The sequence below is a fragment of the Pollicipes pollicipes genome, unplaced genomic scaffold (genome assembly GCF_011947565.3).
Source record: "Pollicipes pollicipes isolate AB1234 unplaced genomic scaffold, Ppol_2.1 Scaffold_6686;HRSCAF=7923_pilon_pilon_pilon, whole genome shotgun sequence".
Taxonomy (NCBI): domain Eukaryota; kingdom Metazoa; phylum Arthropoda; class Thecostraca; order Pollicipedomorpha; family Pollicipedidae; genus Pollicipes; species Pollicipes pollicipes.
In genome coordinates, this window is record NW_023596921.1 from 19617191 (window position 1) to 19628929 (window position 11739).

The 11739-nt window shown below is 54.0% G+C and overlaps 1 protein-coding gene across 1 annotated transcript; it reads right to left on the minus strand.

The window, feature by feature from the left end:
- Nucleotides 1–4119: 4119 nt before the first annotated feature.
- On the minus strand, nt 4120–7162 carry LOC119108014 (jouberin). The gene is made up of 4 exons (XM_037231598.1): nt 5559–7162; nt 4459–5483; nt 4282–4404; nt 4120–4197 (listed from the first exon to the last, which is right to left on the minus strand). Exons 1-4 carry the CDS (start codon nt 6757–6759, stop codon nt 4120–4122), a joined length of 2427 nt encoding a protein of 808 aa, XP_037087493.1. The 5' UTR covers nt 6760–7162.
- Between the last annotated feature and the right edge of the window lie 4577 nt (nt 7163–11739).

Sequence of the window (11739 nt, forward strand, 5' to 3'; positions counted from 1 at the left end):
TCTCGTCATCCCGGAGGTTACGTCATTCTGTGGTGTAGTGTGTGCCTGCTTTCACAAATTTCCCCAACTCCTGGATCTCTTTTTTTAGAGTGAAACAGGTAGTTGACGTTTAAGTCAACATGCAACCGAAAAACGCAACTAGTCTGCTGAATCGCAAGCTCTTAAACCCGCATCAAAACGGCATATGAAAGGGAGGCAGGGGCAGGGGGGGGGGGGGGGCACAGCGAGGAGACACGGTGACAGGGACAGGGTCCCTGCGTAACCGCGAGTAAAAAAACGGCATTGGGTGCTAAATATCAGGGTAGACAGTGCACACTAGTCATCAATGAACACACCCCTGATCTAAAACAGGTTTGCTTGTCACCCAACGATGCTGATGCAGCAAAGCTGCGTGACGAGACACCGTTCTATGAAAGTGGCTCCCATGTGACATCGCGAGATCTTGCGAGGGAAAATGAGAGCACTTTCTTGCGTCGAACCTGTAATCTTGAACAGGACTGACTAAAGCAAATGGGTGCCCCTGTGGGTTTAGATGAAGAGCGCTGTCAATAACAACTAGGCGCACTTGTTAAGAAAATTATGCCATTTTTATGCCCAGTGACTAATTTATTAAGTAGAACATAGGTTTGCACCATTAACCATTCTGTGATGTTCCATTGCTAATTCTCAAAAAGTTCCCATGATTCCGAATGCTAGTTTCCAGACAACTTACAGGGAATTTCTGTTTTGTTTTCGCGTCTGCTCTGCTCCAGACCATGGGCGCGCTCGACCAGCAGATAACCTCGGAAAATTATCCGGAATGTTGGAAAACTTTCTGGAACGGCGCTCGGCACTACCAGCACGGATAAATATCCCAGATGGTTTGGAATAGCAATTCCCTCAGGCGCACGCGCCCTGTGTCTCCTTACAATTGCTGTTCTAACATGGGGCTCTCCGGCCATGCTCGCTGATTCGGTATTGCACGCACTTAACAGGTTTTCGGCGAGCCGACCAAGGAGATTCAGGCCAAGCAGCACGTGCAGCCACACTCCCCACGCTCACAGTGCTCTTTGGCGCCGGGCCATCTTGGCAAACGTCCCCCACGTGGTGGCGGGGCTGGGCTGCACTCGGATTACGCCAGGTGAAGCTCCTCACAGAGGCGGAAAATCAAGCTCACACATACTTTGATAGATATGCGCTTACCCTAGGCGTTTAACGTAATCCAACTTCTCAGAAAAAAGAGTTTCATGTAATGACTGTGCTTGTTGTAAAGCTGGTGTAACTTCAACGCTTTCATATCATCTGGCGGAACATTTGAGCTGTTTTTAGAATAGCCCGCGGTATTGCTGGTATTTTCTGCGATTGCCATTTTCACACACTTATCTGACGGATATATACCGTTTTTGGCAGTTCGCCAAACGCCACATCATAAGGGGTTTGCACACAGCATCAGTAAAGAGGGCATATCATGTTCTGCACGGCCGTTGTGCACCTGACGTTCAACTGGACGATTAATGCTGTCCATTATGCATTCTCTTCGTAAGTCATGAGTGAATTAACTCCTGACGCGCCAGCCACGCGGTTCTCAGCCTTTCAAATTCGCGATTTATCAACCAATCAGATCTCTTCGTAAGTTATGGGTGAATTAACTCCTGATACGCCGGCCACGCGGTTCTCAGCCTTCCAAATTCGCGATCTATTAACTAATCAGATCTCTTCGTAAGTTATGGGTGAACTAACTCCTGATGCGCCGGAGATGCGGCTTTCAGCCTTTCAAATTCGCGATTCATTGACCAACCAGCCACCAATCAGAACACAACAGCTGGCGGTAGCTCAGATCGGGCCTCAGGCCGCTCCTTTCAGCACCAGTTATGATTGATCTAGACACGGTAAGTGCTCCATGCATGATAACGGGCGGCACGCACTGAGCTTCCAGCCATGGCTGGGGCCTTCATTGCGTCTCCATGTAACACGAGGCCTGGGAAAATGTGTTCTGAAATCGTTCCAGGCTGCGGCACCTGCGAACAGTCGGTAATGCTGCATTGGCGAGATCTAACGCATTGCCCATGAGCACATTGTGGAGGTCATATATGACCGGCATCACATACTGCGATCGCGTTACCTCCCATGGTAGCACTCACGAAGTGCCGGAGGCGTGTGGAACGATCAGTCGATGGGGAGCCATACCATCTAAAAGGTGAGCGTTTGCGTTTACACTGTTTCATCTTGAAGTTCTGTTCAGGCAATTCTTAAGCCCGGTGGTCGTCGAAATTTTTTCACGATATTTGCTGCAGTGACATCGTAAGGCTATATAACGTCGCTTGTCTCTCACCCTCTCACCCTGCCAGGAACGGCGGCCACCGCGGGGAATCGTACCCCGTGAGCGCAGATGCAGGATTCTTTAGAAACTGAGGTCTCAGAAACACTTTTGGAAACTGATCCCTTCTAGGCGTCGCCACCGGTGCTGATGCCTAGCATCCTCGGAATGTAGGGGAAGTGCGGGAGCGGGTGGCGGGGGGGGGGGGGGGAGGGCGGGAGGGAGGAGGACATGACATCCACAAACCTACCGCTCCTACGCCTTTGCATACGAGGTTCAGCCACTCGCTGACTCCTGTCCGGTCTCAACTGACAGACTACCGTCCACAGATTTCGATCCTACGTTTGTCAGTCTACAGCTGAGACTGCCCTCACTGCCCGGCTCAAGAGTGAGGAATTTCTGCGAACGCGTACCGAGCGATTAACTGAAAATATCAAAAAGCGACAGGAACGTTAGAATTGTGGCGAGAGACAGTAATTACAAATCTCGTCAAAAATCAAATCCGGATCGCGCTGCATCTGAATCACATAATCAGCACCTGCCCAGGAATCGATAAACGTCACACGGTGTGTAGCACTGTGGAAGTTCGCGAGCATCCCAGGCCAGCCGCAGCAGGGCTGCTTCCGTGTGATCCAGTCAAACAGCCTGCGTTTTAATCGGATAAGGAATGCAAGCAGATGCTGGAGATCAGAACCATTGGACACATGTTACCACAGTCCGAGACATGCATCAGATTGGAAAGGCTCTTGTTGGAAGCTGAACGTGGCAACATATGCGTCGGTGACAAAATGAATGCCACGGACATAAAATGCATGAATTCAGGCTCATCGAATGAGCGAGATGTTTTCCAACAGTGAAGGGCATAACTCATCGAAGGTAAGACTCCCAAGTGACGAAAAAGATTAGCTTCCTTAAACTTTCTTCTCAACTTTTGAATGTTGTGTTACTAGTAATCCATTGTCCCATACTGCAACAAGCTCTCTGAACTTTAGCATCTGCAACGGAGCAAAAATGCTAAACAGGTCTCAACCATTTTTTACACTGACCAGTCAGCAGGCATTCTAAGAAGTACACCGGCCTTGGACCCGGAAGCGGAAGCCCAGCTTTACCGCGGCAGGACGGTGATGTCCGATACATAGGCGGTAGTTGACGTTCATTCAGGGGCGCGGCTTCGAAAAATAAGTTCGGGGAAGTGAAAGTGAAACATGGCTCAACCTTCCCCCAGAACAACGGGCTTCTCCCCGGACTTCGCCCACTTTCTTCTCCAAGCTAGAGCTTTTTAAATGGGTCTTCTCAAGGGCTACATCCCTGAAACTTAGCATGATTAGCCAGATATGTTTACCAGATTAGCGATGATGGTCGACGCTCTCAACCGCACTCTCTGGGACGGGTACATACCTCTTCTAAACATTGGGCGGCGCTTTTCCCGAATATTAATCATCAGTGGATGTCAGCCTGACGGAAAAATTGCCAACATCATTGCGCTCTAGCTAAAGTTCTAGAGGAAGTTGTTGAAGTTCAGCTTTGGCGAATGGAACACGTAAGAAATTCCACATCAAAATAAACAGAAAGGTGTCAGCGACATATTTTATATTAAACGTCCTGAAATCATGGCGTGCGCTTAGCTATCGGCTGAGACGTTTTATGTCCGCTACACATTTCAAATCTTTCCGACGAGCAGCGTATATGTCGGTGGTCGCCAGGTGAAGTAATTCACCAACACCGCCTCCTGGAGGGCTGGGTCAGCACGAGACTGCGACAGCCACGGTCCGGCCCCACTCAGCGAGTGCTGCTCGACACCAGCGGCCGTGCAGCCAGGACCTTCAGATGCCCGGGTCCGTCCGACTCATCGCCTCCCTCCGCTTCTGCTCGCGCCGCTGCTGTCTGCGGCGCGAGTGCACCTGGCCGCGGACGACGGGGGACCCGTCTCGGCCCGGCGCCTCCTCGTCCGGCTGCTGGCCAACGCCGCCAGGGGCGCTGGCCACCGACAGGTGCGACATGTCGTGACTGTTTCGCGCCACCGCGATCACAGAGTCGAGCCGGTCTATCATCGCCTGGAAGCGTCGGTCCTCTTCCTCGGCTTCCCGGTCGGTCGGCTGCGGCAGCGACTGCGGCATCGGCTGCAGCGTCGGCTGCGGCTCGGTTGGCGGCGGCAGCAAGACTGTGATGCCGTCGGCAGCCGCCGGCGCCGGCTGGATGGCCCGCGGCAGCAGTGTCAGCCCGAGCGCCGCGCCGCTCGCCTCGCGCTCGTGCTTCAGCAGAAGAACGGTGAGGCACGGGTCGCGGTGCGTCGCCGCCGCCAGCATGTGCTCCCAGGGGTGGAAGTGCACGCTGACGACGGGCCGTGTGCTGCCCAGCGCCGTGTAGGCGGCGCACCGCTCGCCCGTGTCTGTGCTCCACGCGTGCAGGCAGCCGTCCTCCGAGCCGGAGATGTAATACGTGCCGCACGGCGAGAGGCAGCCGCGCAGCAGCGCCCGGCTGTTCAGGTGGCCGGTCAGTGTCTGCAGCAGCACCAGGTGCACCGTGTCCAGGGCCAGGATGACGCCGTGACGGGCCTGCACGAACAGGCGCCGCCCGGCCGGGTGCAGCTCCAGCTGGTTGATGGGCGCGCCGGCCAGCTCCGCCGGGCTGATGCGCCGCTCCAGCGTGACCTCGGGCCGCCCCTTGCTCGCCCGCCACGCCCACACGGTCAGCTGTCCGCTCGCATCGCCTGCATAGAGCCGCGTGCCGTCCGGCGCGCAGCAGAGGCTGTTCACGGGCGCGGCGCTGGTCGCCAATTCCTCCGAGAGCCGCGGCTCGGCGGCAGCGTCGCGGGTGCTGCACTTCCAAACGCGAACCACACCGTCGAAGCAGGCGGTGACGACGAAGCGCGGCGTGCTCAGGTGAAACAGGGCAGCGTACACGTAGCCGGGGTGTGGCAGCACGAGCGCCTGGTGGCCACCGTCGTCGTCGAGGCGCCAGAGGCGCGCCGTCCAGTCGGCTGAGGCCGTGAGAAGGCGGTCGTCGGCCCAGCGCAGCTCGTACACCAGGCCGCCGTGGCCGAGCAGGACGTGCGTGCGCGCGCCCGACTCCACTGCGTACACGAGCACAGGAAACTGGGCGCCTCGCTGCACGCCGCACGCCAGGCGGTTGCCGGCGCCGTCGAAGCGCAGCGCTTGACACGCCTCGGCGTCGTCGGCCAGCCTGAGGTGGCTGGTGTTGGGCAGTCGGCACTGCTGGCCGCTGAGGCGGGACCAGGTGGGCAGCGGCGGCGGCTCGGCACTGGCACGGCGGCCGTTGCCCTCGGGGCTGCCCGCAGTGCCGCCCGACCGCTCCGGCTGCGTGGGGAAGAAGGAACGCGGGGCCGGCTCTAGCGCCGGCGGCGTCACCGCCTTCACCGTTACGTGCAGCGTGCCGGGCAGCTTGTGCCGGCCACCGGAGCGCCACCAGCTGTAGATGGGCTTGAGGCGCAGGGCGCGGTCAGCTGGCGGCCGGAACAGCTGCAGCCGCAGCCGCTGCTCGGTGTTCAGCCGTCCGCCGGCGCCGCACAGCCGCAGGAAGGCCCACGCCGCCGTCAACAGCTCCGGCTGCGTGCTGACCAGCTCGAACATGACACAGACGCGCGGCTCGCTGGCCGTCAGGTGTTGGAAGGGCTCGTTGAAGAGCAGCAGCTCGTCCCACAGCAGGGCGCCGGCGCCGCCCGGTGCGCTCGGCTGAGTCATCGCCGGCAGGATCGTGTCCACGCCGTCCGGCTCGTAGAAGTACGTGACGCGCCGCTGCGGGTCGTGTTTGTGCACGGGCTCGCCGCTGCTCGTGTCTATGAGGTGCACGCGCACCATGGGGCGACTGAGCTGCCAGCGGCGGCCATCCAGCCGGTCACACTGATGCACGATGACTCCCATCACCTGGTCTGACGCGGCAGAAGCGGAGGAACCCGCCGCTTCCCGGTCGGCCGGGGACGGGTTAGTGCCCATTTGCTTCCGGCTCGCGCCACCCGGCTTTTTCCGGTCGCGTCGCGTCGATTTCTGTCCTCCGCTCGATCGATGTTCTGTCTGCGGTGTACCATCGTCCCGGCCTGCGCCTGTTTCCTCCATCATATTCACGTTGGCTTCTGCCCTGTTCGCATCTATTTCTTGCATCTCATGCTCTTCTTGGACAGATTTCGTCTCCGCGTCTGGCCGTTCTCTCTTGCGGGCATTGGTGTGAATTGCTATGCCCTCCCTACCTACGTCTCCTTTTCGGGGGCTGTTTTTTTCTGTCGTGCCGACAACTTTCCCTGATTCCTTGGATTCAGTCATTTCATATGACGGATTTCGCCATCCACGTAGACTGTTGTCCTCCTTTACGCTCTTATTCGACAGGATTTGCGGTTTTTCGCGAAGCACCGCTGACAGTCTACGTTTTGTTCGGCTTATGATGCCAGTTCGCGCCCCATCATTCCTATCCGATACTGTCAATGGCTGCTTGTCACCACTAGCAGCCATGATCTGGGCGATGGTTAGCCTCGTCCAGACTCTTGGAGGTATCAGGCACACACACCACTTCAAGCGGAGCGTCACAAACACAGGCCGCTGCTCGCAAACAAACACTCAAACAATCCATTCATCAGGTGGGACACGATTGTCGGATCATAAAGGTACATATCTATAACATGCATGCCGACGGCAACATTTCATACGCCGCGTATCACAGTCCACTACATGCTTCGCACATCTCTATTCCAGATGCTTGTATCCAAGGTGTTTGCTAAGAATCGACATATCACGTCAGTGTTCACCGAGACCACGGCCGGAAGGCCAAAAATTACCGCCCTTGTATAAACCTGTCCAGCTGGTAGAGCACTGGTAAATGTAACACACTTGCACAAAAATCAACACTCCACAACGCTCTCCCACGCTCCACAGAACGCTCCCCGCCGACGCGCGCCAGCCGCGTTTGTTTACCTGAAAGCGTTGGTTGCCTAGCAACAGAATCGACCAGCAGCGGCCTTCCGCAGGGCTTGCAGTAGAGCGGAGACCGTGCGCCTAGCCCAACATGTCCAGAATGTGGCGTTACAGAACATGTGAGACGGGCAGGAGCGGCGCACATGCCTTTTTCGCACGTGCGTAACAAAGCAACGGTTGAAAATGCGTGCAGAATTATGCTGACGCGCATTTGGAAGTTCAGCCCTGCTTCGGGTAGCCTCATTTCTAAATACGCTGTACTCGCAGCGGTGACGTGTGCACTATTCTTCATACTTCATCGTGTTTATACATAATTCTTCATATTCTATCGTGTTTGCGGCGTAAAAAAATGTTGTTTTCCGTGACAAAAATTCCAGTACATCAAAGTATTCTGTCCGCTTCCCGACAATTTTTTTTACAGGCCTCTGCGAGGCTGAAGGGTTTGCGTAAACGCAGGAGTGTCCCACAAAGTTGGGGTGGAAATACCGAGTTTGAAGGATCTTTCCAAGGCTACTAGAGGCAGAGGGCTACAAGGCTGCAGGGTCTTTCTTTGCGCCGTCACGAAGTTAATGTCCAGTATTTTAAGCAAGTGGGAGTGTCGTGACAACCGCGGAACCCTTTGTTCCTGCGTCTGCGAGGCTGGTGGTAGCACCGTTTCGAAAAGTAAAATTCCGTCCAAAGTGCTCAGACCAGCATTGAATGGTTTACGGGTATCATTACAATTTTCAAAGTGGCTCGTGGCGTGTCAGAGCTTTGTGTGATGGGTACCCAGATTCTCGTGGTCGATCCAGGGCTCCGAGCTTGTTGTAGCCATCCATTTCAGCAGAACGAATCTGTGGTACTGCTTTAAGCTACAGTTGGACAAAATACCTTGTTTTTACTTTCTAATTGAATTCGTTCATTTTTCTTCGCGCTACGCGTTCCGAAAAGATCCCGCTTATGAGCAGCCAAGGGCACCGGACACCCGCTTTAGAACTCCTGCGGACATCGCTTTAGAAACCTCTACACCCCAGGTTCAAAGCTAACGCCCATGAGGTTTTCCGGGGTCTGGGGATCCCGGAAACACCTGCAGGATCTCCAGTCATGTTCTGAGCATCCAAGTGGGCCCCTAAACAGCCAGAGAGGTGTATCAGCTGCCGAAGGCCTACTTGGTGGACAGAAGGACCATCACTGGCTAGCCAGACATCTGAGCGATCAGAGGAGCGCTGAAATTTGGACGTTCACTTCGACTACTGAGCGTCCAAAGGGCCTAGCGGTCCAAGCGGCTCACGAGCGACCAGAAGGCCACACGAGGAGCCTGAGGGGCTCTTGGGCGGTAGGAGCGGCCCGAGGTGCCGTGAACAAATTTCAAGATTCCGAGTGTCCGGAGAGTCGCAAGTGCACAGTTTAATGCTTCTGGTGCCAAACAGGCCGCTGGACGGGCCGGTGGGCCCTGAGTAGCTGGATGAGCCCTTCAGCAGCCAGGAGGGCCGCTGAGCGATTAGGGGTGCCCATCGATGACCAGCGAAGCCCGTCAGTAAAAGCGTTCAGTAAAGCCCCTGAGCAGGCACTGGAAACGCCGCAGGCCGGGAACTCCTCACTGGCCAGGAGGGCCCTTTGTGGGCAGAAGAGGCCCGAGCACCTGAAACAGCGCATTAGCGACCTTGAGTACACAAAGGTCCCTTGGGGTGCAGCCAAAGTTTTTCTAAGAGGATGCACAGGGTTGACATATGGCACTCTGATGGGAAAATCCCCTCCCTCAAAAATCTCCGGATATGACCCACTTGAATTCGAGGGACACGATTTTCTTTGCGTCACTATTCCTTTCACTTTTTTAACACAAACCCAAGCCAGAAGTCACTGGAAGATGTCATTTCCCTTCTTTATTTTGGAGTCAATGACCAGGCGGCAAATGGCTACATGGAATAAAGCACTAGCACTACTCATTTTACAATGACTCAGTGAAACTTTTGCTATGATGGTGCCAGCTGAAGGGAAGGGTTCCGAAGGGCCATCAGGGCCTTGGACGGAATTTCTGCTGGGTTCTATACATAGATATTGAGGACCCTGCGAACGCACTTCATAGAATGAAATGCGGTAAAAATTATGTGTCACCATGGTCAACTCATGTTCCTTTGGAGATGCCCATCCTGTGTTCAGAATTGAGTAATGAAAAGGCTAAATATGTTAGTTATGAACATACCCGCTCGCAAGTCTTAGGAGCAACAAACCCGCCGCTCGGCGTTGCAGTCTCCGTAGGCTGCGCGGCGCCACCTTGCAGCTAACACTAGTTGATGGTCAGCGGGTGGACAAAATCGGAGGCGTATTTGAAACAGGTGTCTTTAAACGTTTCAGGGCATCAATTAGAACGCTTAGACTGGGCGTTTATTTCACGTTGCGTTCTTCCGTTTGAGGACCAGAAAGGATTAACTTTCACAACACCGCCAACTGGTGCTGAAACCTAGTGGTGGAACTGAATATGGACTTCAAAAGGCCAAATGACCCAAAGTGGCTACTAAGGTAGTGTGCCAGAAATGGCTATATAACATGCCCTGGTGGTCAGAAAGAGTCCACTGAATGTCCATATGGGCCCGAAATCGCCACATTGGGTCTAATGAACATCGGAAGGGAACATTTGTTGCTGTCGTATATCTAGACATTTTTCTCACCTAGGAAACTTTTCGAGTGTTGCTCATCCAGTTCCCCCATTTTCTTCGAGCTGTGTGAGCCAAATAGGACCATCTCAAAGAACTCCTGGACCCCTGGACCCCCCAAATCTCTGGTTTTTCAGGTCCCGGGGATCCGGCTCCCCCTCCTCCACAGCATTTCCAGCCATGCCCAGCATATACGCTGTTTGCAGATATACAATGCGACCAAGCGTCAGAACTCATAACTAGACTTATGCCTTGTCCAGGCCGAACACTTATGCCACGTCCCTCCGTACGCTGAGTAAACGTAATGCTGGATTATATATCCTGCTGATGGAAGGCACCCGCGCCCGCTGGAAGACGCATTCCACACATCCTCCTTTTTCCCAATGTATGTTTCACGTTACACTTACTCGGCCAATTCACATAGAAACTGCATGCATCGTTATATGAACCGTCAATTTTGACCAATGCGCCGTAAGAGGCGAAATTCAAAGACCAAATTCGGCAGCTCAGTGTTCCCAATGCTCTTGTCAAAACCGAAAACCAATAATGTAGATCAGGGGTGTAATTTCCTTTCCAGTTGAGGGGGAGCTTTTGCGCACCTCGGCTTGGGCCCCGGTCTCCCCAACTTTAGGAACAAAGTGGGCCAAATCTGCAGATAAATTTATTTTTGGCATGTTTTGGGGTGGGTTGGGCCATTTTTCACTGCTCAGCCCCTTACTCATGTTATGGAATTACGCCCCTGATGCAGATGTAATGTGTTTGTGAAATGAGTAAAATCAAGGGAGTGTCCACTCAGTATTCATTAAGACAAGTCTTGATTAATGCCGATCACAAATTTCATCTTTATTTTATGCTGAAATGTGAGACTCCACGCTCACAGCACGGCATATTTCAACATGTTAACGGGGGGGGGGGGAGAATAATGCCTGCCATTAACGACAGGTAGCTACAAGAATCCCCCCCCCCCTCTCCAGCAAACCACAAAATACCCCGCTCCTCAGTGAGAACCTCGATTTTCCGGCAGCTCACGCCCAACCAGATCTTTGAAATGGTCCAGACAGAATCGAAGTTAAGGTAGATGCGTGCGGTCTGAGGTCGAAGCATTTCCAAGTGAGACAGCTGTTCTTAAAAAATCAAGAAAACCAAAAACGAGGTAAAAGCCGCGTTTGAAGCGTAAGACAGATCAGATGCGGCGCGCGGCGTGTCTATCCGCCGCGAACCACGCGCTATTTTTTCCAATCCTCGGGTACGGTTTTGTTTGTCACAGCTGGCCCGGGCGATCGTTCTGGACATGTGCACCAGGACGATCAAAATGGGGAGGGGGGGGGGAGGCTCCTTAAAAACGTTGACACCGTGGGAGGAGAGTAGTCACACAAAGTGATAGACACAGCCAGGTAAAGGCATACCCAGTCGGAGGGACATTAAGACAGACAACGGTGTTGGGAGACCCTATCGTCCTTGCGCACCAACGCGATGATTGGGTGCTTGGCGCCTACACCTCTACAAAATGCAAACGCGATGGAGGAGTCACCGACCCTTCAACGGTTCCCTGAGATTCCCGGCCCTTTTCTGTATTTTATAACTATGTGTTGCATTAACGTAAGAATGGAAGGATGTTCTGCAAAAATGCTGAGGTTACGCACACGTACACTTTTCTGATACGTAATATGTCGTGCACTCCTTTAGTGCTTGCCTAGTATTGTATTACAGCAACCTGCACCCCTAGTACACAAATGCATCGCTTATGTGTGGTGCCAAATCATGTGCCGACCCCTGTCTGGTGTTGCTCTGTGCATTTCAATGAACAGTTAATAGGAAATATGCAGATCAATGAATCCTGCGCGGCCCGAATGTTACGCCAGTAGGCAGGATGTCTCGTAGCCAGGTA